The 26,526-nt window shown below is 63.6% G+C and overlaps 3 protein-coding genes across 7 annotated transcripts in view; 1 reads left to right on the top strand and 2 right to left on the bottom strand.

The window, feature by feature from the left end:
• Nucleotides 1–7,377, bottom strand: part of RELA (RELA proto-oncogene, NF-kB subunit) — a 13,018-nt gene extending 5,641 nt beyond the window's left edge. Inside the window, 6 exon segments of the mRNA XM_064402260.1 lie at nucleotides 933–1,061; nucleotides 2,038–2,129; nucleotides 3,750–3,898; nucleotides 5,379–5,527; nucleotides 5,646–5,696; nucleotides 7,288–7,377. Coding sequence (XP_064258330.1) covers nucleotides 933–1,061; nucleotides 2,038–2,129; nucleotides 3,750–3,898; nucleotides 5,379–5,527; nucleotides 5,646–5,696; nucleotides 7,288–7,297 — 580 coding nt within the window. The 5' untranslated portion in view covers nucleotides 7,298–7,377.
• KAT5 (lysine acetyltransferase 5) lies at nucleotides 7,296–23,772 on the top strand. Its single transcript, XM_064402245.1, is given in 14 exon segments — nucleotides 7,296–7,778; nucleotides 7,781–7,820; nucleotides 8,550–8,618; nucleotides 9,589–9,725; nucleotides 11,914–12,123; nucleotides 13,683–13,766; nucleotides 14,843–14,917; nucleotides 16,851–17,099; nucleotides 18,424–18,513; nucleotides 18,605–18,745; nucleotides 19,976–20,069; nucleotides 21,270–21,429; nucleotides 22,297–22,378; nucleotides 23,435–23,772. Coding segments are annotated over 14 exon segments (2,049 nt in total). The 3' UTR covers nucleotides 23,570–23,772.
• RNASEH2C (ribonuclease H2 subunit C) lies at nucleotides 23,773–26,526 on the bottom strand. 5 transcript variants are annotated; one of them, XR_010351754.1, is made up of 5 exons: nucleotides 26,347–26,526; nucleotides 25,575–25,705; nucleotides 24,867–24,988; nucleotides 24,151–24,201; nucleotides 23,773–24,092 (listed from the first exon to the last, which is right to left on the bottom strand). XR_010351754.1 is itself a non-coding variant. In XM_064402262.1 (4 exons), the coding sequence occupies exons 1-3, from the start codon at nucleotides 26,480–26,482 to the stop codon at nucleotides 24,154–24,156; spliced, it is 315 nt and encodes a 104-aa protein (XP_064258332.1). In that variant the 5' UTR covers nucleotides 26,483–26,526; the 3' UTR covers nucleotides 23,773–24,092; nucleotides 24,151–24,153. The 5 variants fall into 5 exon arrangements, 2 of the variants coding, with proteins under 2 accessions (XP_064258332.1, XP_064258331.1); XR_010351753.1 differs by having other exon boundaries at nucleotides 23,773–24,201; XR_010351752.1 differs by lacking the exon at nucleotides 24,867–24,988 and having other exon boundaries at nucleotides 23,773–24,048; nucleotides 24,094–24,201; nucleotides 26,347–26,525.

Below are 26,526 nucleotides of genomic sequence, written 5' to 3'. Positions count from 1 at the left end.
GGTTGTCCCACAGGTGTCCCCAGGTGTCCCAGGGGGTCCCACAGGTGTCCCCGAGAGTCCCCGGTGTCCCCAGGTGTCCCAGGAATGTCCCCAGGTGTCCCCAGTGTCTCTGGTGTCCCCAGCTGCCCCAGCTGTCCCCCAGGTGTCACCAGTGTCCCCCAGGAATGTCCCCAGCTGTCCCCAGTGTCCTCAGAGATGTTCCCAGCTGTCCCCCGCTGTCCCCCATGTCCCCAGCTGTCCTCAGAGATGTCCCTGGTGTCCCAGGGATGTCCCCAATGCCCCCGCTGTCCCCCAGTGTCCCTGCTGTCCCCCAATGTCCCCAATGTCCCCAGTGTCCCCGCTGTCCCCCGCTGTCCCCACTGTCCCCCGCTGTCCCCAGCTGTCCCAGAGATGTCCCCAATGTCCCCAACTGTCCCCGCTGTCCCAGGGATGTCCCCGCTGTCCCCCAATGTCCCCAGTGTCCCCAGTGTCCCCCACTGTCCCCGCTGTCCCAGGGATGTCCCCATTGTCCCCGCTGTCCCCAGTGTCCCCAGAGATGTCCCCAGGTGTCCCCGCTGTCCCAGGGATGTCCCCAGTGTTCCCCAGTGTCCCCAGAGATGTCCCCAGTGTCCCCGCTGTCCCCAGTGTCCCCGCTGTCCCCGCTGTCCCCCAATGTCCCCAGAGATGTCCCCAATGTCCCCAATGTCCCCAGTGTCCCCGCTGTCCCCTCTGTCCCCGCTGTCCCCTCTGTCCCCACTGTCCCCGCTGTCCCAGAGATGTCCCCGCTGTCCCCCGCTGTCCCAGGGATGTCCCCAATGTCCCCAGTGTCCCCCAGTGTCCAGAGATGTCCCCAGTGTCCCCCAGTGTCCCCTCTGTCCCCGCTGTCCCAGGGATGTCCCCAGTGTCCCCGCTGTCCCAGGGATGTCCCCAGTGTCCCCACTGTCCCCACTCACGGTTGTCGTAGATGGGCTGGGACAGGACGGGGGGGAGGGGCCGCAGCCCCCCCGGGCCCCTCACCCACACCTGGAAGCAGAGCCTGACCGCGGCCAGGTCGTACTCGCCGCCGCGCTGCTCCGCCGGCACTGCCCAGTACAGACCAGTACAGACCAGTAATGAACAAGTATGAACCAGTATGAACCAGTATAAACTGCTATAAAACCCATATAAACCAGTATAACCCAGTGACACCCCCAGTGACACCCCAGTGACACCCCCAGGTCATACTCGCCGCCGCGCTGCTTCCGCCGGCACTGCCAGCACAGACCAGTACAGACCAGTATGAACCAGTATAAACCAGCATAAACCGGTACAAACTGCTATAAACCAGTATAAACCGCTATAAACCAGTATAACCCAGTGACACCCCCAGTGACACCCCCAGGTCGTACTCGCTCTCACACTGCTCCCCTGCCACTGCCCAGTACAGACCAGTATGAACCAGTATGAACCAGTATAAACCGGTACAGACCAGTACAAACCGCTATAAACCAGTATAAACCAGTATAAACCAGTATAAACCAGTATAAACCAGTACAACCCAGTGACACCCCCAGTGACACCCCCAGGTCGTACTCGCCGCCGCGCTGCTCCGCCGGCACTGCCAGTACGGACCAGTATATCCCAGTACACACCAGTGACGTCCCCAGCAGCACCAGGACCCCTCCCAGTAAAAAACCAGTGCCTCCCAGTCCCTCCAGACTCTTCCCAGTGCCTCCCAGTGCTTTCCCAGTAACTCCCAGTTCCTTCCTGGTGCCTTCTGGTCCTCTCCATTCCCTCCCAGTCCCTCCCAGTAACTCCCAGTTCCTCCCAGTGCCCTCCCAGTAACATCCAGTGCCCACCAGTCCCCTCCCAGTAAAAAACCAGTGCCTCCAGTCCCTCCAGACTCTTCCCAGTGCCCTTCCAGTCCCTCCCACTCCCTCCCAGTCCTTCCCAGTCCCCTCCCAGTCCCTCCCAGAAACTCCCCCATTCCCTCCCAGTGCTCCCAGTCCCTCCCAGTCCCCTCCCAGTCCGCTCCCAGTGCTCCCAGTCCCTCCCAGTCCCTCCCAGTGCTCCCAGTACCGTTGAAGGGGTTGTTGTTGGTGCGGATCCGCTCGGCCACGGCCGCCTCCAGCTCGCGCTTCTTCACGCACTGAATCCCCAAATTCTGGAAACTGACCCCAAAATCGGGGGGGGTCAGGGGTCGACCTGGATTTTGGGACCCCCCCCCCGGACATTCCAGGGCAGGGACCCCAAATTTTGGGGGTTCCCAGGACTCCTGGGAGGGTCCCGTATTTTGGGAGTCCCCCCCCTTTTTTTTGGGTGATTCCACCTGAGCTCCCAGGGGTTCCCCAATATTCTGGGAGATACCACCTGCCCCGGAGGGGGGTTCCCCAATCCTACGGGTGATCCCACCTGCCCTTTTGGGGGTTCCCCCTCTTTTTGGGGGGTTCCCCCTCTTTTGGGGGGTTCCCCAATTTTGGGGGGGTTTCCCCATTTTGATGATCCCACCTGCCCAGTAGGGGGGGTTCCCCAATCCTATGGGTGCTCCCACCTGCCCCGTGGGGGTGTCCCCAATTTGGGTGGGTCCCGGATTTGGGGGGGGTCCCAGATTTGGGGGGGGTGTCCCGGACTTGGGGGGAATGTCCCGGATTTGGGGTGTGTCCCAAATTGGGGGTGGTCTCGGATTTGGGGGCGGGTCCCTGATTTGAGGGGGAGTTCCGGATTTTGGGGGGGGGTATCCCCAATTCGGGGGGTGTCCCCGATTTGGGAGGGGGGGATATCTCGGATTTGGGGGGGGTATCCCAGATTTGGGGTGGGTCCCAGATTCGGGGGGTCTCCCGGATTTGGGAGGGGGGAGGATATCTCGGATTTGGGGGGGGGGCCTGGATTTGGGGGGGTGTGTCGCTGATTCGGGGGGGTGTCCCCGATTTTGGGGGGGGGTCTCCCCAATTCGGGGTGTCCCCGATTCGGGGGTGTCCCCGATTCGGGGGGTGTCCCCAATTCGGGGGTCTCCCCCGATTCGGGGGTATCCCCAATTCAGGGGGTCTCCCCAATTCGGGGGTATCCCGGATTTTGGGGGGGGTCTCCCCAGTTCGGGGGGTCTCCCCAATTCGGGGGTCTCCCCAATTCGGGGGTATCCCCATTTCGGGGGTGTCCCCGATTTTGGGGGGGGTGTCCCCAATTCGGGGGGGTCTCCCCGATTCGGGGGTGTCCCCGATTTTGGGGGGGGGTCTCCCCAATTCGGGGGGTCTCCCCAATTCGGGGGTCTCCCCAATTCGGGGGTATCCCCATTTCGGGGGGTGTCCCCGATTTTGGGGGGGGTGTCCCCAATTCGGGGGGGTCTCCCCGATTCGGGGGTGTCCCCGATTTTGGGGGGGGGTGTCCCCAATTCGGGGGGGTCTCCCCAATTCGGGGTGTCCCCGATTCGGGGGTATCCCGGATTTTGGGGGGGGTCTCCCCGATTCGGGGGTCTCCCCGATTTTGGGGGGGGTGTCCCCAATTCGGGGGGTGTCCCCAATTCGGGGGTCTCCCCAATTCGGGGTGTCCCCAATTCGGGGGTGTCCCCAATTCGGGGGGTCTCCCCATTTCGGGGGTGTCCCCGATTTTGGGGGGGATCTCCCCAATTCGGGGGTCTCCCCAATTCGGGGGTGTCCCCGTTCCGGGGTGTCCCCGATTCGGGGGTGTCCCCAATTCGGGGGGTCTCCCCAATTCGGGGGGTCTCCCCAATTCGGGGTGTCCCCAATTCGGGGTGTCCCCAATTCGGGGTTGTCCCCGATTTCGGGGGGTCCCACCTGTGCACGCTGCGCTCGGGGCTCAGCTCGGCCTCGTAGAAGCCGTCCCGGCAGTCCTTGCCCACCAGCTCGTGGGGGTGCGGGCGGTGCGGGGGGTCCTTGGTCACCAGCGACACCCGCACCCGCCCCGGGCCCCGGTAGTTGTTCACCTGCGGGACACGCTGGTTCGCACTGGTCTGTACTGGTTCGCACTGGTTTGGAATGGTCTGGACTGGTTTGGAGTGGTTTGGACTGGTTTGGAGTGGTTTGGACTGGTCTGTACTGGTCTGCACTGGTTTGGAATGGTCTGGACTGGTTCGCACTGGTCTGGACTGGTCTGTACTGGTCTGCACTGGTTTGGAATGGTCTGGAGTGGTTTGGACTGGTTTGGAGTGGTTTGGAGTGGTTTGCACTGGTTTGGAGTGGTTTGCACTGGTTTGGAGTGGTTTGGACTGGTCTGCACTGGTTTGGAGTGGTTTGCACTGGTCTGCACTGGTTTGGAGTGGTTTGGACTGGTCTGCACTGGTTTGGAGTGGTTTGCACTGGTCTGCACTGGTTTGGAGTGGTTTGCACTGGTCTGCACTGGTTTGGAGTGGTTTGCGCTGGTCTGCACTGGTTTGGACTGGTTTGCACTGGTTTGGACTGGGATGCACTGGGGCACTCACGCGGATGGGGGGGTGGGTCCGGGTGCCATCGCTGCTGTGCTCCCTGGGGATGGGGGCACTGGGGGGGCTCAGGGCAGGCTCTGGGTGGCTCAGGGGAGGGCTCAGGGATGTCACTGGTTTATACTGGTCCATACTGGTTTGTACTGGGATGCACTGGGGCACTCACGCGGATGGTGGGGTGGGTCCGCGTGCTCTCGCTGCTGTGCTCCCCGGGGATGGGGGCACTGGGGGGGCACTGGGGAGCACTGGGGCGGCTCAGGGTTGTTACTGGTTTATACTGGTTTATACTGGTTTGTACTGGGATGCACTGGGGCACTCACGCGATGGTGGGGTGGGTCCGCGTGCTCTCGCTGCTGTGCTCCCCGGGGATGGGGGCACTGGGGGGGCTCAGGGTGGGCTCTGGGGAGCACTGTTGGGCACTGGGGCGGCTCAGGGCTGTCACTGGTCCATACTGGTTTATACTGGTCCATACTGGGGCACTCACGCGGATGGTGGGGTGGGTCCGCGTGCTGTCGCTGCTGTGCTCCCCGGGGATGGGGGCACTGGGGGGGCTCAGGGAGGGCTCAGGCAGGGTCCCAGTCCATACTGGTTTATACTGGTTTATACTGGTTTATACTGGTCCATACTGGGACACTCACGCGGATGGTGGGGTGGGTCCGCGTGCTCTCGCTGCTGTGCTCCCCGGGGATGGGGGCACTGGGGGGCTCTGGGGGGCTCAGGGTGGGCTCAGGGCTGTCACTGGTCCATACTGGTTTATACTGGTTTGTACTGGGATGCACTGGGGCACTCACGCGGATGGTGGGGTGGGTCCGCGTGCTCTCGCTGCTGTGCTCCCCGGGGCTGGGGGCACTGGGGGGGCTCAGGGGGGGCTCAGGCAGGGTCCCAGTCCATACTGGTTTATACTGGTCCATACTGGTTTATACTGGTCCATACTGGTTTATACTGGTCCATACTGGTTTATACTGGTCCATACTGGGGCACTCACGCGGATGGTGGGGTGGGTCCGCGTGCTCTCGCTGCTGTGCTCCCCGGGGATGCTCCCGGCCGAGCGCCCCTCGCACTTGTAGCGGAACCTCATCCCGCGCTGCTTCGGCTGCTCCAGGATCTCCACGAACGGCGCCGCCCCCCCCGCCTCTGGGGGGGCACGGCCGGGGCGGGGGTCCCGTCAGCCCCCCCGCTGCCTCAGACCCCCCCCCGAACCCCCCCGGGGGGGTCCCGGCCCCGCGGGGACCCCCCAGGTGCCCCCACTCACCCTGCGCGTCCCAGCCCTGCAGCAGGAAGGGCAGCAGGTCCGGGGGGGTCACTGGGGGGCAACGGGGGGGCGTTAGTGGGGAGGGGGCTCCCGGGGGAGGGGGCTCCCAGGGGAGGGGCTGTGGGGGGGTCACATCAAGGGGAGGGGTCGCTTTTAGGGGGTCGCTTTAAGGGTACGGGTCACAATAAGGGGAGGGGTCATTTTAAGGGGGGGGTCACATTAAGGGGAGGGGGCGCTTTTAGGGGAGGGGTCACTTTAAGGGGGGTCACATTAAGGGGAGGGGTCACTTTAGGGGGGGTCGCTTTTAAGGGAGGGGTCACATTAAGGGGAGGTCACATGAAGGGGAGGGGTCGCTTTAAAGGGGAGGGGTCGCTTTTAGGGGAGGGGTCACTTTAAGGGGGGGTCACTTTAAGGGGAGGGGTCACTTTAGGGGGGGTTCGCTTTTAGGGGTAGGGGTCACTTTAAGGGGGGGTCACATTAAGGGGAGGGGATCACTTTAGGGGGGGTCGCTTTTAGGGGAGGGGTCACTTTAAGGGGAGGGGGTGCTTTGTAGGGGAGGGGTCACTTTAAGGGGGGGTCACAATAAGGGGAGGGGGTCACTTTTAGTGGGATCACATAAAGGGGAAGGGGTTACTCCAAGGGGGTCATATTAAGGGGGAGGGGTCGTTTTAAGGGGGGTCACATTAAGGGGAGGGGTCGCTTTAAGGGGGGGGTCGCATTAAGGGGAGGGGGTCGCATTAACGGGGGGGGGGTGTCGCAATAAAAGGGGGTCACTTCAAGGGGGGTCACTTTAGGAGGGGGTCTCTTCAAGGGGGTCACATGAAGAGGAGGGGTCACATTAAGGGGAGGGGTCGCTTTTAGGGGAGGGTCACTAAAGGGGAGGGGTCACATTAAAGGGGAGGGGTCGCATTAACGGGGGGTCACATTAAAGGGGAGGGGTCGCAGTAAGGGGAGGGGTTGCATTAAAGGGGAGGGGTCACTTTAAAGGGAGGGGTCCCATTAACAGGGGGGGTCTCTTCACGGGGGTGTGTCGCCATAAAAAGGGGTCACTTTAGGGGGGTCGCTTTTGGGGAGGGGTCACTTTAAGAGGAGGGGTCGCATGAAGGGGAGGGGTCACTTTTGGGGAGGGGTCACATTAAGAGGGGGGTCACTTTAAAGGGGAGGGGTCGCTTTTAGGGGAGGGGCCACTTTAGGAGGGTTGCTTTTGGGGAGAGGGTCGCATTAAAGGGGAGGGGTCGCTTTTAGAGGAGGGGTCACTTTAAGGGGAGGGGTCACTTTGGGGGGATCGCTTTTAGGGGAGGGGCCACATTAAGGGGGTGTCACTTTAAAGGGGAGGGGTCGCATTAACGGGGGGTCAGTTTTTAAAGGGGGGGGTCAGTTTAAAGGGGGGGGGGTCCCATTAACGGGGGGGGGTCCCATTAACGGGGGGGGGGGTCTCTTCACGGGGACGTCGCAACAAAATCCGCTCACCTCACGGGACTCACTTTAAGGGGAGGGGTCCCCCCCCCTTAAAACCCCCCCCCCAACGAGCCGCCCCCCCCCTTTAAACCCACCCCCCCTTTAAAGGGGCCCCCACCCCGCGACCCCCCGACGTCACCGGGGGCGGAACCCCGGAGCCGCCCGGGGGGGGCTCGGCACTCACCGTCCTCCATGGCGGGGGTCGGGGGTCCCGGGGGGTCCCGGGGGGGTCCCGGGGGGGTCCCCGGGGGGGGGTCCCGGGGGGTCCCGGGGGGTCCCGGGGGGCGCGGGAAGGGCGGGGGAGGGGCCCGCGCTCGCGCCGCCGCCGCTCGCGGAAGCGCCGCGCCCCACGTGACGCGGCTGCCGGGAAGGCCCCGCCCCCTTTTCTGTGGCTCCCGCCAACCGGAGGCGGGGCCGAGGAGGAAGGGGCGTGCCCGCGTGCCGGAAGCGCGTCGGGCCGGCCGGAAGCGGAGGCCGGGAGGAGAATGGCGAGAGGTGGGGAGCGGGGCGGGGGGGAACGGCGCGGAGAGGGCTCGGGGAGCCTCCCGAGGGCTTCCGGGAGCCTCCGGAAGGGTTTCGGGGACCCCCCGAACCCCCCGCGGGGGTTTTGGGGCCCCCCCGGGCCCTGACGAGGCCCCGCCCCCGCAGGGGGAGGTGTCCGAGGGCTGCCGCCTGGCCCGTGCTGCGCCCGTAACCAGGACAACGAGGATGAGTGGCGTGAGTGGGGCGTGGGCTTAGCGCGCGGGGGCCAATCAGGGCGCGGGGGGCGGGGCTGCGGAGGGGGGCGGGGGCGGCGGGAACCGGGAGGGAGGGGCGGGGCCTGGTGAGGGGAAAGGGGCGGGGCTGTGGGAGGGGCCCGGTGCTCGTTGGGGGCGTGGTCTGGTGAAGGGGCGGGGGCCTGGCCCCGGGGCTTTTGGGGGGTCCCGAGAGGGGGTTTGGGGACATGAGGGGGTCATGGGAGGGGGGGGTGGGGACAGCCCAGGGTGGGGGGAGGTCCCTGGGGGGGGCTTGGGGGTCCCTGGGTGGTGGTTTGGGGGTCTCTGGGTGGGAATTTGGGGGGTCCCTGGGGGCTGTTTTGGGGATCCCTGTGGGGGCTTTGGGGGGTCCCTGGGTGGGTTTGGGTGGGTTCCTGTGGGGGCTTTGGGCATCCCTGGGTAGGTTTGGGGGATCCCTGGGTGGGATTTGGGGGTCCCTGGGTGGGTTTGGGGGGTCCCTGGGTGAGTTTTAGGATTCCTGCGTGGGTTTGGTGGTCCCTGGGTGGGATTGAGGAGTCCCTGGGTGGGTTTTTGGGGTCCCTGGGTGGGATTTGGGGGTTCCTGGGTGGGTTTGGGGTTCCTTGGTGAGGGTTTGGGGGTCCCTGGGTGGGTTTTGGTGGGTCCCTGGGTGGGATTTGGTGGTCCCGGGGGGTCCCCAGAGGGGCTGGCTGGTGACCCCCCCTCTCCGCAGCGCTGGCCGAGATCCTGAGCGTGAAGGACATCAGCGGGAGGAAGCTGTTCTACGTGCACTACATCGACTGTGAGTGACACGGGGGACAGACAGGGGGACAGGGGGACAGACAGGGGGACACAGGGACATGGGACACACAGGGACACGCTGTTCTACGTGCACTACATCGACTGTGAGTGACACACAGGGACACACAGGGACACAGAGGGACATGGGAGGGACATGGGACACACGGACACGCTGTTCTACGTGCACTACATCGACTGTGAGTGGGACAGGGGGACAGACAGGGGGACACGGGGACACACAGGGGACACGGGGGACACACGGACACGCTGTTCTACGTGCACTGCATCGACTGTGAGTGACACGACAGGGACACACAGGGACATGGGAGGGACATGGGACACACAGGGGACATGGGACACGCTGTTCTACGTGCATTACATCGACTGTGAGTGGGACAGGGGGACAGACAGGGGACACTGGGACACACAGGGACACGGGGGACACACGGACACGCTGTTCTACGTGCACTACATCGACTGTGAGTGACACACAGGGACATGGGGGGACACACAGGGGACACACAGAGGACACAGGGACACGGGACACACAGGGAACATGGGAACACAGAGGGGACACGCTGTTCTACGTGCACTGCATCGACTGTGAGTGACATGGGGACAGGAGGGGACATGGGACACGCAGGGGACAGGGGGGTGGCACGTTGTCACTCTGTGTGTCCTGTGGCCGGGGTGGCACACGGGTGGCCCTGGGGGGTGGCACGTTGTCACTCTGTGTGTCCTGTGGCCGGGGGTGGTGACACGGGTGGCCCTGGGGGGTGGCACGTTGTCACCGTGATGTCCCCCAGGGCCAGGGCGGCACAGGTGGTGGCCCTGGGGGTGGCACGTTGGTCACCGCGTGTCCCCAAGGCTGGGGGTGGCCCTGGGGTGGCACGTTGTCACCGAGCGTGTCCCCAGGGCCGGGGTGGCACAGGGGGTGGCACGTTGTCACCGAGCGTGTCCCTGGTCCCCAGTCAACAAGCGCCTGGACGAGTGGGTGACCCACGACCGGCTGGACCTGAAGCGGGTGCAGGTGCCCCCGCAAGGAGGCCAAGACCCCCACCAAGAACGCCTGCCCGGCTCGCGGCCCGGCTCCCCCGACAGGGACACGGTGAGGGACAGGGGGACACTGGGGGGACAGGGGGACACCGGGGACAGGGGGACACCGGGGGGACAGGGGGACACCGGGGGACAGGGGGACACCGGGGGGACAGGGGGACACCGGGGGGACACGGTGAGGGACAGGGGCAGGGGGGACACCGGGGGACAGGGGGACACCGGGGACAGGGGGGACACCGGGGGGACAGGGGGACACCGGGGGGACAGGGGGACACCGGGACAGGCGGGACACCGGGGGGGACACGGGGACAGGGGACACGGTGAGGGACAGGGGCAGGGGGGACACCGGGGGACAGGGGGACACCGGGGGGACAGGGGGACACCGGGGACAGGGACAGGGGGACACAGGACAGGGACAGGGACACGGTGAGGGACAGGGACAGGGGCAGGGGGGACACTGGGGGGACAGGGCCAGGACACAGGACAGGGGACACCGGGGGACAGGGGGACACCGGGGGGACACTGGGGGGACAGGGGACACAGGACAGGGACAGGGACACGGTGAGGGACAGGGGGACAGAGGGGACACGGGGGGGGACAGGGGGACATGGGGGGACAGGGACACGGTGAGGGACAGGGGACACAGGACAGGGGGACACCAGGGGGACATGGGGGACACCAAGGGGACATCAGGGGACAGGGACACGGTGAGGGACAGGGTGACAGGGGACAGGGGGACACCAGGGGGGGACACGGGGGACATGGGGGGACAGGGGACACAGGACAGGGACAGGGACACGGTGAGGGGATACCGGGGGACATGGGGGACACGGGGACATGGGAGGGACAGGGACGCAGTGAGGGACATGGGGAATATGGTGGGGGACACAAGGGGACATGGGGACACAGGGAGCCAGTGAGCCACACAGGGACAGGGGGACACGGCGGTGGGGACACGAGGACATGGGGTTACATTGAGGGACAGGGGACACTTGGGGACATGGAGGGGGACACAGGAACACAGTGGGGGGACACTGGGAACAGGGACAGGGGACACTCGGAGCCGTTGGGGACAGACCCTGGAGTCCCCAAACCCCGCCGTGGGGTGACACTCACCCCCCACGGCAGGACAGGACATCCCCTGGGGACACCCCCTGGGGGGTGGTGACATCCCCAGGGGCCACCCCGGACCCTTGGGGACATCCCAGCCCCTTTAGGGGACCCTGGGGACATTTCTGATCCTTTTAAGGGACTTTGGGGACATTCCCAGCCCCTCTCTGGGGACGCTGGGGACATCTCTGACCCCATGGGGGACATCCCCAACCCCTCTAAGGGGACCCTGGGGACATTTATGACCCCTTTAAGGGATCTTGGGGACAGCCGTGTCCCCCTCTAAGGGGACCTTGGGGACACCCCTGCCCCCTTGGGGACACCACTGACCCCTCTAAGGGGACCCTGGGGACATCCCTGACCCCTCTAAAAGGGACCCTGGGGACACCCCCTGACCCCTTTAAGGGGACCTGTGGGGACACTCCTGTCCCCTTGGGGACATTCCCAGGCCCTCTAAGGGGACCCTGGGGACATCCCTGTCCCCTTGGGGACACCCCTGTCTCCTCTAAGGGGACCTTGAGGACACCCCTGACCCCTTGGGGACACCCCCTGACCCCTTGGGGACACCCGTGTCTCCTCTAAGGGGACCTTGGGGACACCCCTGTCCCCTTGGGGACATCCCTGACCCCTCTAAGGGGACCCTGGGGACACCCCTGTCCCCTTGGGGACACCCCTGACCCCTCTAAGGGGGACCTTGGGGACACTCCTGACCCCTTGGGGACACCCCTGACCCCTCTAAAAGGACCCCTGGGGACATCCCTGACCCCTCTAAGGGGACCCTGGGGACACCCCTGTCCCCTCTAAGGGGACTTTGGGGACACCCCTGACCCCTTGGGGACATTCCCAGCCCCTCTAAGGGGACCTTGGGGACACCCCTGACCCCCTTGGGGACATTCCCAGCCCCTCTAAGGGGGACCCTGGGGACACCCTGACCCCTTGGGGACACCCCTGTCCCCTCAAGGCCACCCCCCGCCCCCTTTAGGAGCCCTTGGGGGCCACCCCGGGCTGTCCCCAGGGAGGGGACCCCGGGCAGGAGGGTGCCGGGAGGGTCCCCCGAGCCCGCGGTGGCTTTGTCCCCTGCGTGTCCCCCTGCGTGTCCCCCCTAAACCCTCCTCTTCCTCCCGGCGCAGAGGAAGAGCCTGGAGCTGGCGCTGCCGGTGGCCCCCGCCAGCGGGAAGAGTTTGCCAGGGCCACCAGCAGGGCCACCAGCGGGGCCACCAGGGCCACCGGCGGGGCCCACCAGCGGGGCCACCAGCGGGGCCACCAGGGCCGGGGCCCATCACGCTCCGCCTGCAGCTGCCCAAGGAGAGCTGAGGCCGAGCCCCCCCCAGCGCCCCACGGTAACCCCCGGTGGCCCCAGCGTCCCCAGATGTCCCCCAGATGTCCCCAGATGTCCCCAGGTGTCCCCAGGTGTCACCACATGGCCACAGGGTCCCCAATGTCCCCCAGATGTCCCCAGGGTCCCCGATGTCCCAAATGTCCCCGGGGGTCCCCAATGGCCCCAGCGTCCCCAGATGTCCCCAGATGTCACCACATGGCCACAGCGTCCCCAATGTCCCCAGGGTCTCCGATGTCCCCAAATGTCCTCAGGGTCCCTAATGGCCCCAGATGTCCCCAGGGTCCCCGGTGTCCCCCGTGGCCCCAAATGTCCCAGATGGCCCCAGGGTCCCCAATGTCCCTCAGTGTCCCTGGGGTCCCCAATGACTCCAATGGCCCCAGGGTCCCCAGTGTCCCCAAATGTCCCCAGGGTCCCCAATGTCCCCAGGGTCCCTGATAGTTCCAATGTTCCCAGGGTCCCTAATGGCCCCAGATGGCCCCAGGGTCCCCAGTGTCCCCAAATGTCCCCAGGGTCCCCAGTGTCCCCAGTGGCCCTAAATGTCCTCAAGGGTCCCTAATGGCTCCAATGGCCCCAGATGGCCCCAGGGTCCCCAATGGCCCAAATGTCCCCTGGGTTCCCAGTGTCCCCAATGGCCCCAAATGTCCCAGATGGCCTCAGTGTCCCCTGGGTCCCCAATGGTCCCAAATGTCCCCAGGGTCCCCGGTGTCCCCGGTAGCCCCAAATGTCCCAAATGTCCCCAGGGTCCCCAAATGTCCCCAAATATCCCAAATGTCCCCAGGGTCCCAAATGTCCCAAATGTCCCCAGGGTCCCAAAATGTCCCCAAATATCCCAAATGGCCCCAGAGTCCCCAATGTCCCCAGAGTTCCCAATGTCCCAAATGTCCTCAGGGTCCCCAATGGCCCCAGATGTCCCCAGGATCCCTAGAGTCTCCAGTGCTCCCAGGGTCCCCAAATGTCCCCAGGGTCCCCAATGTCACCGATGGCCCCAAATGTCCCAGATGGCCTCAGTGTCCTCAGGGTCCCTCATGGCCCCCAAAAGTGGACCCCAGAAATGGTTCCTGGGAGGTCCCGGTTTTGTCACCTGTGGTGTCCCCAGGGTGTCCCTGTCCCTGTCCCTGTCCCCATCCCTGTCCCTGTCCCCAGGGTGGCCCTGTCCCTGTCCCCGTCCCTGTCCCTGTCCCTGTCCCCATCCCTGTCCCTGTCCCCATCCCTGTCCCCATCCCTGTCCCCATCCCTGTCCCCATCCCTGTCCCCATCCCTGTCCCCATCCCCTGTCCCCGTCCCTGTCCCTGTCCCCGTCCCTGTCCCTGTCCCTGTCCCCCACAGCCGGGTGTCCCCTGAGCCTCCCCTTCCTCGGGCGTACTGGGAACACTGGGAGGGACTGGGAGGGACCGGGATGGACTGGGATGGATGGACTGGGATGGACTGGGAGGGACTGGGATGCACCGGGATGGACTGGGAGGGACCGGGATGGACTGGGATGGACTGGGAGGGACTGGGATGCACCGGGATGACCTGAACTGGTCTGAACTGGTGTGAACTGGTGTGAACTGGTCCCAGAAGCGCAAGGTGGAGGTGGTGTCCCGGCCACGCCCGTCCCCCGCCCCCCCCACCGAGACCTCGCAGGCCTCCGTGTTCCCCCAGGTGAGCCCAGTATGCACCAGTAACACCAGTAACCAACCAGTAACACCAGTATGCACCAGTAACGCACCAGTATGGACCAGTAACACCAGTAACTGACCAGTAACACGCCAGTAACTGACCAATAACACACCAGTAACTGACCAGTAACACCAGTAACTGACCAGTAGCTCCAGTAACTGACCAGTAATACACCAGTAACACACCAGTAACACACCAGTAAGGCCCCAGTAACACCAGTAAAACCCAGTTGCACACCAGTAACACACCAATAACGCACCAGTAACACACCAGTCACACCAGTAACCCCCCCCCCCCACTTGCTGCAGGGGCCCCAGACCCAAAAGGGGATCCCCAAATTTGGGGCATTCTGGGGGATTTGGGGTGTCTGGGATCTTTGGGGGGGCTGGGAGGGTTTGGGGGTATTTTGGGGTGATTTGGGGGGATTTGAGGTGACTTTTGGGTGATTTTGGGTGATTTGGGGTGATTTTGGGGTATTTTTGGGCAGTTTTGGAGTGATTTTTGGGTGATTTTTGGGGTGATTTCAGGGTGTTTTGGGTGATTTTGGGGTGACTTTGGGTGACTTGGGGCAGTTCTGGGGTGATTTCAGGGTGTTTTGGGGTTGATTTTGGGGTGATTTTGGGGTGTTTTGATGTGATTTGGGGTGATTTTGGGGTGATTTGGGGCAGTTTTGGGGTGATTTGGGGCAGTTTTGGGGTGATTTCAGGGTGTTTAGGGGTGACTTCAGGGCGTTTTGGGGCGATTTTGGGGTTTTTGGGGTGATTTTGGGCGATTTGGGGCAGTTTAGGGGTGTTTTGGGGTGATTTTGGGTGATTTCAGGGCATTTTGGGGTGATTTTGGGTTTTTGGGGCAGTTTAGGGGTGATTTTGGGGTGATTTGGGGTGATTTCAGGGCATTTTGGGGCGATTTTGGGTTTTTTGGGGTGATTTTGGGCAGTTTAGGGGTGTTTTGGGGTGATTTTGGGTGATTTGGGGCAGTTTAGGGGTGATTTTGGGGTGTTTTGGGGTGTTTTGGGGTGATTCTGGGGGTTCCAGGCGCTGACCCCCCTCTCCCCCCAGAACGGCTCCGCGCGCCGGGCGGTGGCGGCGCAGCCCGGCCGGAAGAGGAAATCGGCGTGCCTGGGGACAGACGAGGTGGGGGACACCTGGGGACACCTGGGGACACCTGGGGGGACACCTCGGGGGACACCTGGGGACACCGGGGGGGAGGGGCTGCCCCGCCCCGGCGGCTGCGAGGGGGAGGGGAGGAGGGAAATGGGAGCCGGGGCTGGGGAAACTGAGGCACGGGAGGGGGAAATGGCCTGGAAAGGAGGAAAAGGAGGCAGGAAAGTGGAAAAAAAACCCAAAAAACAGGGTTTGAATGAGATTTAACCTTGGGAAACTGAGGCAGGGGGAGAAAATCGCCTGGAAATGAGAAAAATGAGGCAGGAAAATAGAAAAAAAGCTAAAAAAAGGTGTTTAAATGCGATTTAACCTTGGGAAACTAAGACAGGAAAGGGAAAAATGGCCTGAAAATGAGGAAAATGAGGCTGGAATGGTGAAAATAAAACAAAAAAAAGAATTTTAATGAGATTTAACCTTGGAAACTGAGGCAGGGGAGGGGGAAATGGCCTGGAAAGGAGGGAAACCAAAACAGGGATAAAGAAAAATCAAGTGGAAATGGGGAAACTGAGGCAGGGATGGGGAAAAGCAAGCTGAAGTGGAAAAAATTTGAAAGATCACCTGGAGACAAAGAAACTGAGGCAGGGCAGTGAAAAAAATTCAGCTAAAAATGGGAAAAACCAAAGGAACAGACAAAAATCAGCGGAAAATGGGAAAAACCAAGCCAAGGGCAGGGAACCCCCTGGACCCGGGGCTGGCCGTGTCCCCAGCTGTGTCCCCAGCCCTGACCCTCCTGTCCCCAGCCGTGTCCCTAGCCATGACCCCACTGACCCCATCCTGACCCCTCTGTCCCCTCTCTGTCCCCACTGACGCTTCTGTCCCCACGCTGACCCCACTGACCCATCCATGTCCCCACTGACCCCGCTGTCCCCTCTGTCCCCCCGCTGTCCCCATGCTGACCCCTTTGTCCTCACTGACCCCTGTCCCCTCTGTCCCCTGTCCCCTCCCTGACCCCTGTCCCCTCTGTCTCCCCACTGTCCCATCCATGTCCCCACTGACCCCTGTCCCCGCTGTCCCCCTGCTGTCCCCTCTGTCCCCTGCTGACCCCGCTGTCCCCTGTCTCCACTGACCCCTGTCCCCACTGACCCCTGTCCCCTCTGTCCCCTCTGTCCCCACGCTGACCCCACTGACCCCTGTCCCCTCTGACCCCTGTCCCCACTGACCCCTGTCCCCACTGACCCCTGTCCCCACTGACCCCTGTCCCCTCTGACCCCTGTCCCCACTGACCCCTGTCCCCCACTGACCCGTGTCCCCACTGACCCCTGTCCCCACTGACCCCTGTCCCCTCTGACCCCTGACCCCACTGACCCCTGACCCCACTGACCCCTGTCCCCCCACTGACCCCTGTCCCCTCTGACCCCTGTCCCCACTGACCCCTGTCCCCTGTGTCCCCCCTGTCCCCACTGACCCCTGACCCCACTGACCCCTGTCCCCCCACTGACCCCTGTCCCCTCTGTCCCCTGTCCCCACTGACCCCTGTCCCCCGTCCCCACTGTCCCCTCTGTCCCCTGTCTCCACTGACCCCTGTCTCCTCTGTCCCCTGTCCCCACTGACCCCTGTCCCCACTGACCCCTGTCCCCCGTCCCCACTGTCCCCTCTGTCCCCTGTCTCCACTGACCCCTGTCCCACCTGTCCCCTCTGTCCCCTGCTGACCCCTCTGTCCCCTCTGTCCCCTCTGACCCCACTGACCCCTGTCCCCACTGTCCCCTGTCCCCTCTGTCCCCTGCTGACCCCTCTGTCCCCCACGCTGTCCCCACTGACCCCTGTCCCCTCTGTCCCGTCCCCTCTGTCCCCACTGACCTCTGACCCCTGTCCCCTCCCTGACCCCTGTCCCCTCTGTCCCCTATCCCCACTGACCTCTGACCCCTGTCCCCTCCCTGACCCCTGTCCCCTGTCCCGGCCCCAGGACTCGCAGGACTCGTCGGACGGGGCCCCGTCGGCGCCCCGCATGACGGGCAGCCTGGTGTCGGACCGCAGCCACGACGACATCGTGACGCGCATGAAGAACATCGAGTGCATCGAGCTGGGCCGGCACCGCCTCAAGCCCTGGTACTTCTCGCCGTACCCGCAGGAGCTGACGGGGCTGCCCGTGCTCTACCTGTGCGAGTTCTGCCTCAAGTACGGCCACAGCCTGCGCTGCCTGCAGCGGCACCTGGTAACTGCCTGGGGGGATTGGGGGGGGTTTGGGGGAGTTTTAGGGGGGTTTGAAGGGATTTGGGGGAGTTTTAGAGGGGTTTTAGGGGGCTTTGAAGGGATTTGGGGGAGTTTTTAGGGGGATTTGGGGGAGTTTCAGGGGGCTTTGGGGGAGTTTTAGGGGGCTTTAGAATCCCTTTGAAGGGATTCAGCTGACGGGGCTGCCCGTGCTCTACCTGTGCGAGTTCTGCCTCAAGTACGGCCACAGCCTGCGCTGCCTGCAGCGGCACCTGGTAACCAGATGGGGGGTTTGGGGGGGTTTGGGGGAGTTTTAGAGGGGTTTTAGGGGGCTTTGAAGGGGTTTGGGGGAGTTTTAGAGGGGTTTGAGGGAGTTCTAGGGGGTTTTGGGGGAGTTTAGGGGGGTTTGGAGGAGTTTTTTGGGGGGTTGGGGAAGTTTTAGAGGGGTTTTAGGGGGGTTTGAAGGGATTTGGGGGAGTTTTAGGGGGATTTAGGAGGGATTTGGGGGAGTTTAGGGGGGTTTGGGGGAGTTTTAGGGGGGTTTGGGGGAGTTTTAGGGGGCTTTGAAGGGATTCAGGGGAGTTTTAGGGGGATTTGGGGGAGTTTCAGGGAGGTTTGGGGGGGTTTGGGGGAGTTTCAGGGGGGTTTGGGGGAGTTTCAGGGGGGTTTGGGGGATTTTAGGGGGGGTTGGGGGGAGTTGGGGGAGTTTTAGAGGGGTTTTAGGGGGCTTTGAAGGGGCTTGGGGGTGTTTTAGAGGGGTTTTAGGGGGCTTTGAAGGGGTTTGGGGGTGTTTTAGAGGGATTTAGGAGGGATTTGGGGGAGTTTAGGGGGATTTGGGGGAGTTTTAGGGGGATTTGGGGGAGTTTCAGGGGGGTTTTGGGGGAGTTTAGGGGGGTTTGGAGGAGTTTTTTGGGGGGTTGGGGAAGTTTTAGAGGGGTTTTAGGGGGCTTTAAAGGGATTTGGGGGAGTTTTAGAGGGGTTTTAGGGGGGTTTGAAGGGGTTTGGGGGAGTTTAGGGGGATTTGGGGAGGCAGGGCAAGGCTGTACCCAGGAATCCCTGATTTGGAGCATCCCCAGGGGGCTTGAGGAGATTTTGGGGGGTTTCAGTGGAATTTGGGGGAGTTTGAGGGGAGTTTCAGGGGGATTTGGGGGTTTTTGGGGGGATTTAGACCCCCCCTTACCCCCAATTTCCTCGCTCTAAATTCCCCTCTCTCTCCCCATTTCCTCTCCCCTTTTTCTCCCCTTTTCCTTCCCCATTTTCTCCCCCGATCTTCCCCTTCCACCCCCCACCCCCAAACCCCCAAAACCCCCCCAAAAACCCCCCCCCAGACCAAGTGTGACCTGCGGCACCCCCCTGGCAACGAGATCTACCGCAAGGGCACCATCTCCTTCTTCGAGATCGACGGCCGCAAGAACAAGGTCGGGGGGCTCCGGGGGTCCTGGGGGGGGGGTCCTGGGGGGCTCCCCCCCCATCCTGCACCCCGCTGACCCCCCCGGGACCCCTCCCCAGAGCTACTCCCAGAACCTGTGCCTCCTGGCCAAGTGTTTCCTGGACCACAAGACCCTTTACTACGACACCGACCCCTTCCTCTTCTACGTCATGACCGAGTACGACTGCAAAGGCTTCCACATCGTGGGCTACTTCTCCAAGGTGGGGGGCCCGGGGGGTCTGGGGGGCATCTGGGGGGGATTTAGGGGGATTGGGGGAGATTTGGAGGGGATGTGAGGAGTCTGGAGGGGATTTTGGGGGGAATTTAGGGGGCTTGAGGGGTCTGGGGGGGATTTGGGGTGGATTTAGGGGGATTTGGGGGGGGTCTGGGGGGGGCATTTGGGGTGGATTTAGGGGGCTTGGGGGGGGTCTGGGGGGGATTTAGGGGGATTGGGGGAGATTTGGAGGGGATGTGAGGAGTCTGGAGGGGATTTTGGGGGGAATTTAGGGGGCTTGGGGGGGTCTGGGGGGGCATTTGGGGTGGATTTAGGGTGATTGGGGGGGTCTGGAGGGGATTTGGGGTGGATTTAGGGGGATTGAGGGGGTCTGGGAGGGATTTTGGGGGGTCTTAGGGGGATTGGTGGGGGTCTGGAGGGGACTTGGGGGATCTGGAGGGGATTTGGGGGGGTCTGGGGGGGATTTGGGGTGGATTTAGGGGGATTGGGGGGGTCTGGGGTGGATTTAGGGGGATTGGGGGGGATTTGGAGGGCATTTGGGGAGTCTGGAGGAGACTTAGGGGGCAAATTGGGGGGTCTGGAGAGGATTTGAGGGGATTTAGGAGGGGTTTTGGGGGGATTTGGGGGGTCTGGAGGAAATCTGGGGGAGTTTGGGGTGTTTGGAGCGAGGGATGGGAGCACTGAGGGATGAAGGGTGGGGAAGGAGAGGGAAAGAGGGGATTTGGGGAGGGTCTTGGGGGGTCCTGGAGAGAAAAATAAAGGAGTTTGGGGGATTTCTGAGGGATTTTGGGGAGCTTCAGGGGGGATTTTGGGGTGGTCCCAGAGGTTTTTGGGATCGTGGGATCATCCTGGGGGGTTTTGGGTGTAATCCCAGGGGATTTTGGGGTGGTCCCAGGGGATTTTGGGGTCCCATTCCTGGGGGATTTTTGAGTGCAATCCCAGGGGGTTTTGGGTGGTCCCAGGGGTTTTTGGGGTTCCATCCCAGGGATTTTGGGGTGGTCCCAGGGGATTTTGGGGTTCCATCCCAGGGGTTTTTGGGGTTCCATCCCAGGGATTTTGGGGTTCCATCCCAGGGTTTTTTTGGGTGGTCCCAGGGGATTTTGGGGTGGTTCCAGGGGATTTTGGGGTTCCATCCCAGGGGTTTTTGGGTGCAATCCCAGGGTTTTTTTGGGTGGTCCCAGGGGATTTTGGGGTCCCATCCTGGGGTTTCCTGCAGGAGAAGGAGTCGACCGAGGATTACAACGTGGCCTGCATCCTGACCCTGCCCCCGTACCAGCGCCGCGGCTACGGCAAGCTGCTCATCGAGTTCAGTCAGTGCCCCCAAACCTGGGAACCCCCAAACCTGACCCCAAACCCACCCCAAACCCACCCCCAACCTGGGAACCCCCAAACCCCATCCCAAACTCACCCCAAACCTGGGAACCCCCAAACCCTGGGAAATCCCAAACCCCACCCCAAACCTGGGAACCCCCACATCCCACCCCAAACTCACCTTAAACCTGGGAACCCCCAAACCCCACCCCAAACTCACCCCAAACCTGGGAACCTCCACATCCCACCCCAAACCCACCCCAACCTCACCCCAAACTCACCCCAAACCTGGGAACCCCCAAACCCCCACCCCAAACCTGGGAATCCCCAAACCTGGGAACCCCCAAACCTGGGAATCCCCCAAACCCCACCCCAAACCTGGGAATCCCCCAAACCCCACCTCAAAACCCTGGGAATCCCCCAAATCTTCAGGTGTCCTCACCTGTCCCCTGTCCCTCACCTGTCCCCATCTGTCCCCCATGTCCCCACCTGTCCCAGCCCTGTCCCACCTGCCTCACCTGTCCCTCACCTATCCCACCTGTCCCCCCTTGTCCCCCCACTCCCTCACCTGTTCCCCAGTGTCCCTCACCTGTCTCACCTGTCCCATGTCTCACCTGTCCCCTGTCCCTCCCCTGTCCCTCACCTGTCTCACCTGTCCCGTGTCTCACCTGTCCCTCACCTATCCCACCTGTCCCCCCTTGTCCCCCCCGTCCCTCACCTGTCTCACCTGTCTCTCTGGTGTCCCTCACCTGTTCCCCAGTGTCCCTCACCTGTCTCACCTGTGTCTCCCCTGTCCCCTGTGTCTCACCTGTGTCCCCTGTCCCTCACCTGTCCCCTGTTCCTCCCCTGTATCCCTGGTCCCCTGTGTCTCACCTGTGTCTCACCTGTCTCACCTGTGTCTCCCCTGTCCCCTGTGTCTCACCTGTGTCCCCTGTCCCTCACCTGTCCCCTGTTCCTCCCCTGTATCCCTGGTCCCCTGTGTCTCACCTGTGTCTCACCTGTCTCACCTGTGTCTCCCCTGTCCCCTGTGTCTCACCTGTCCCACCTGTCCCCTGTCCCTCCCGTGTCCCTCACGTGTCCCACCTGTCCCGTGTCTCACCTGTCCCACCTGTCCCGTGTCTCACCTGTCCCACCTGTCCCGTGTCCCTCACCTGTCCCGTATCTCACCTGTCCCTCCCGTGTCCCGTGTCCCCGTGCAGGTTACGAGCTCTCCAAGGTGGAGGGCAAGACGGGCACCCCCGAGAAGCCGCTCTCGGACCTGGGGCTGCTCTCGTACCGCAGTTACTGGTCCCAGACCATCCTGGAGATCCTCATGGGGCTCAAGGCCGAGGCGGGCGAGCGGCCCCAGATCACCATCAAGTGAGCCCCGCCCCCTCCCCGAGGCCACGCCCACTCCCGAGACCACACCCCCTCATAAATCCGTATCCCTTATTGTGAAACTCCACCCCCTTCTGCTCCACCCCTTCCTAAAGCTCCGCCCACACAGCAATACCCAATGTGGGTGGAGCTCGTTCAGGCCACGCCCCTTCATAAACCCACACCCATTACTGTGAGGCCCCACCCCTTTCTGCTCCACCCCTTCCTAAAGCTCCGCCCACGCAGAGCAATACCCAATGTGGGCAGCTGACCCATGCCACGCCCCTTCACAAAGCCACACCTGCTCATAAAGCCACACCCCTTCATAAAGCCACACCCCTTACTGTGAGGCCCCACCCCTTCACAAGGCTCCGCCCACCACAGAGCAATGCCCAATAGGAACAGCTCATCCAGGCCACGCCCCTTCATACAGCCACACCCCTTTTCATGAGGCTCCACCCCTCCTCAAAGCCCCGCCCACCACACAGCCACACCCAGCACAGGGGGCGTGGCAGCTTCTCCAGGCCACACCCACTTTGCAAAAAAGCCACACCCCTGAGGCTCCACCCCATCTGTCAATCAATGCTGAGCATTATGCAACAGCTAGTCCAGGCCACGCCCCCAGATGTTAACCACACCCACCTATTCGAGGCTCCACCCCCTCATTTTCCCATCCTCAGGGGGGGTTCTGGGGGGGGGTCAGGTGGGTCTGGGGGATATTTGGGGGGGGGTTTGGGGTTTTTTGGGGGTTCTGGGGGGTCAGATGGGTCTGGGGGTTTTGGGGGGGTTTCTGGGGGTTCAGGGGGGGTTTTTTGGGGGTTCAGGGGGGCTCAGGGGGTGCAGCCCCCCCTCATTCGGCCCCCTCCCCAGTGAGATCAGCGAGATCACGAGCATCAAGAAGGAGGACGTGATCTCCACCCTGCAGTACCTGAACCTCATCAACTACTACAAGGTGAGACCCCGCACCTGGGGGGGCCCCGGGGGGGCTCCGCACACCTGGGGGCTCTGCACACCTGGGGGCTCTGCACACCTGGGGGGGCTCTGCACACCTGGGGGCTCTGCACACCTGGGGGGGCCCTGCACACCTGGGGGGCTCTGCACACCTGGGGGGGCTCTGCACACCTGGGGGCTCTGCACACCTGGGGGGAGTCCAATGCACCTTGGGGGGGGCCATGAAATATCTCGCTGTGTCCCCCCTTTGGACACCTGGGTGTCACACACAAATTTGTCTCTCACCTGTGCACACCTGTATGGGGTCAGTGTGCCCTGACTCACCTGTACACACCTGTGCACACCTGACTCACCTGTGCACACCTGTGCACACCTGTACGGGGTCAGTGCATCCTGACTCACCTGTACACACCTGTGCACAACCTGACTCACCTGTACACACCTGTGCACACCTGTACAGGGTCAGTGTGCCCTGTCACACCTGTGCACACCTGTATGGGGTCAGTGTGCCCTGACTCACCTGTGCACACCTGTACACACCTGTATGGGGTCAGTGCACCCTGTCACACCTGTGCACACCTGTACGGGGTCAGTGTGCCCTGACTCACCTGTACACACCTGTACACACCTGTCTGTCCCACCTGTCCGTGCAGGGTCAGTACATCCTGACACACCTGTACACACCTGTCTCTCACCTGTCAGTCTCACCTGTCAGTCTCACCTGTCCGTCTGTCCATCCCTGCGCAGGGTCAGTACATCCTGACACACCTGTCAGTCTCACCTGTCCGTCTGTCCGTCCCTGCACAGGGTCAGTACATCCTGACACACCTGTGCGCACCTGTCTCACTGTCTGTCCGTCTGTCCGTCCCTGCAGGGCCAGTACATCCTGACGCACCTGTCAGTCTCACTGTCTGTCCGTCTGTCCGTCCCTGCAGGGCCAGTACATCCTGTCTCACCTGTCAGTCTCACTGTCTGTCCGTCTGTCCGTCCCTGCAGGGCCAGTACATCCTGTCTCACCTGTCAGTCTCACTGTCTGTCTGTCTGTCCGTCCCCGCAGGGCCAGTACATCCTGACGCTCTCCGAGGACATCGTGGAGGGCCACGAGCGCGCCATGCTGAAGCGGCTGCTGCGCATCGACGCCAAGTGCCTGCACTTCACCCCCAAGGACTGGAGCAAGCGCGGCAAGTGGTGAGGCCACGCCCCCGGACACGCCCACCGAGCCACGCCCACCCGGACACGCCCTGCCAGGCTCCACCCTGCAGGACCACGCCCTGCCGGGCCACGCCCCTTGGGCTACACCATGCCTGGCCACGCCCCTGGCAGGCCACGCCCCCGCCGGGCCACGCCCCCCTCGTTAGCAGGCGCCGCTCATTAAACAACACCTCGCCCCGCCCACACCTGGCGCTGCAGTTCCTTTATTGACCATAAAAGGGGCGGGGTCTTATCAGGCCACACCCATTTTTGCAGTGGGTGTGGCTTTTGGAGGCTCCACCCACTCTGGGTGTGGCTTTGTGAGGCCACACCCACAATCAGGCTTTGTTGTGGGTGGAGCCTCCTGTGAATAATTCTGGTATTTTAATTAAAGTGGGTGTGGCTTCCACAGGCTCCGCCCACACTGGGAGGGGCTTCAGGCACTCTGGATTAAATAAGCCCCGCCCAGTGGGTGTGGCCAGCTCTGTTAATGAGGTGGGCGTGGCTCCGGTGGTGGGCGTGGCCTCAGCCAGGCCGGGTCTGTTGGTGGCACGGGAGGGGCGTGGCTCCGGTGGGCGTGGCCTGTCATGGCTCCGCCTCCTCATCGCTGTCCTCAGGCACGGGGGCGTGGAGCTGGGGGAGGGGCAGGGGGAGCTCAGGGACCCCAAAGGAGACCCCAGACCCCAAAAGTGACCCCAGACCCCAAATCCCCCAAAATGAGACCCCCAAACCCCCTGATTTAACCCCAAAGGAGACCCCAGACCCCCAAATATTAACCTGGACCCCCCCGAAAGGTGACCCCAGACCCAAAATGAGACCCCAGACCCTAAAAGTGACCCCAGACCCCCCAGATGTGATCCCAGACCCCAAATGAGACCCCAAACTCTCCCCAAGTGTGACCCCAGACCCTGAAAGTGACCCCAAATCCCCCAAAATGAGACCCCAGACCCACAAACGTGACTCCACCCCCCAAATATGACCCCAGACCCCCAAAGGTGACCCCAAATCCCCCGAAATGTGACCCCAGACTCCCTAAAGGAGACCCCAGACCCCAAAATGTGACTCCACCCCCAAATGTGACCCCAGACCCCCAAAGATTACCACAGACCCCCAAAATGAGACCCCAGACCCACAAAGAAGACCCCAGACCCTCAAAAGGAGACCCCAGCCCCCCCAAACGTGCCCCCAGCCCCCCCAAATGTGACCCCAGATCTCCAAATTTGACCCCAGACCCCCAAAATGAGACCCCAGCCCCTCCCAAGGGTGCCCCCAGCCCCCCCCAAGCCCCCCAGACTCACGGCCCGGGCGAGGGGTCCCCACTGCAGGGCCCGGGCCAGGCCCCGCCCCGGGGGCGGGGCGCTGTCCCCCCCCCAGTCCGTGATGGCCCCGAAGGTCCCGGCCACCGTCACCCCCCCCCGGCCTGGGGCAGAGGGCAGAGGGCAAAGGTCAGGGGGCACGGGGCTGGGACCCCCCCCAGGGAGGGGGAAATGGGGGGCTGGGACCCCCAAGAGAGGGGAAATGGGGGCTGGGACCCCCCCGGGGGGGGGAAATGGGGGCTGGGACCCCCAGAGAGGGGGAAAGGGGGGACTGGGACCCATGGGGAAGGGAAATGGGGGGCTGGGACCCCCCAGAAGGGAAAAACGGGGGGGGGCTGAGACCCCCGAGAGGGGGAAAATGGGGGTGAGACCCCCGGGGGGGGGGGGGGAAATGGGGGGCTGAGACCCCTGGGAGGGGAAATGGGGGCTGGGACCCCCCCCCAGGGAGGGGAAATGGGGGGTGAGACCCCCGGGGAGGGGGGAAAATGGGGGTGAGACCCCCCCCCAGAGAAGGGAAAATGGGGCTGGGACCCCCGAGATGGGATAAGGGGGGGCTGGGACCCCCCTGGGAGGGGGAATGGGGGGCTGAGACCCCCCAAAAGAAGGGAAAATGGGGGGGGTCTCTGCCCCACGGGGGGGTCTCTGGGGGTCTCTGCCCCCCGGGGGTCCCCTGGGGGTCTCTCTCCTCACCTGGGGCTCCCCGGGCTGGCCCAGGGGGGGCTCCCCGGGCTGGCCCCCCCTCAGCAGCACCCCGCTGTAGCCGGGGGGCAGCGGCAGCTCCCGGCCCCCCAGGCGGCGCCCCCGGAACGAGGCCCAGAGCTCTGGGGGGGGAAGTGAGGGGGGAGGGACCCCAAAACCCGCCCGGGACCCCAAAACCCGCCCGGGACCCCAAAACCTGCCCGGGACCCCCAAACCTGCCCGGGACCCCAAAACCCGCCCGGGACCCCAAAAACCCACCTGGGACCCCAAAACCTGCCTGGGACCCCCAAACCCACCCAGGACCCCAAAAACCCACCTGGGACCCCCAAAACCCGCCCGGGACCCCCAAACCCGCCCGGGACCCCCAAACCTGCCCGGGACCCCCAAACCTGCCTGGATACCCAAAAACTTGGCCAGGACCCCCAAAAACCCGCCTGGGACCCCCAAACCTGCCCAGGACCCCAAAACCGACATGGGACCCCCAAAAATCAACCCTGGATCCCAAAAAAACCTCCCCGGGACCCCCAAAATCTGCCCGGGACCCCAAAACCTCCTCAAGACTCCCAAAACCCGCCCGGGACCCCCAAAAATCTCTCCTGTACCCCCAAACCTGTCAGGGATTCCCAAAACTCATCCGGGACCCCCAAACCCACCCGGGACCCCCAACCCTCCCCACCCCATCCCCCGAGCCCCCACCCCAGGGCCCCCCCCCCCGTTCCAGGAGCCCCCTCAGGACCCCCCGGCCGCGCCCCCCCGCCCTCACCGCCGCCGGGGCCGGGCCGGGCGCGCAGGAAGGCGGCCACGGGCGCGGGCCCGTCGTGCTGCACGCGGCAGGGCAGGAGCTGAACCGCGAGCGGCTCCGGGGCGGCCCCGGGGGGAACCCGGACCCGAACCGCCATTGCTGAGGGGGGATTGGGGGAGACGGAAGTGACGTCACCGCGCG

The sequence above is a fragment of the Passer domesticus genome, chromosome 37 (assembly GCF_036417665.1).
Source record: "Passer domesticus isolate bPasDom1 chromosome 37, bPasDom1.hap1, whole genome shotgun sequence".
NCBI lineage: Eukaryota > Metazoa > Chordata > Aves > Passeriformes > Passeridae > Passer > Passer domesticus.
The sequence above is the reverse complement of the archived record's forward strand: the minus strand, read 5'-3'. Positions and strand labels throughout refer to the sequence as shown.

What these genes read in the sequence shown, in the direction of transcription:
- RNASEH2C (XM_064402262.1), bottom strand. Translation starts at nt 26,482, where the DNA reads ATGGCGGTTCGGGTCCGGGTTCCCCCCGGGGCCGCCCCGGAGCCGCTC. An exon ending in CCGGCCCGGCCCCGGCGGCG is followed by an intron (nt 25,706 to 26,346) that starts GTGAGGGCGGGG and finishes TTCCCCCCCCAG; the next exon opens with AGCTCTGGGCCTCGTTCCGG. An exon ending in GCCAGCCCGGGGAGCCCCAG is followed by an intron (nt 24,202 to 25,574) that starts GTGAGGAGAGAG and finishes CCCCTCCCCCAG; the next exon opens with CTCCACGCCCCCGTGCCTGA.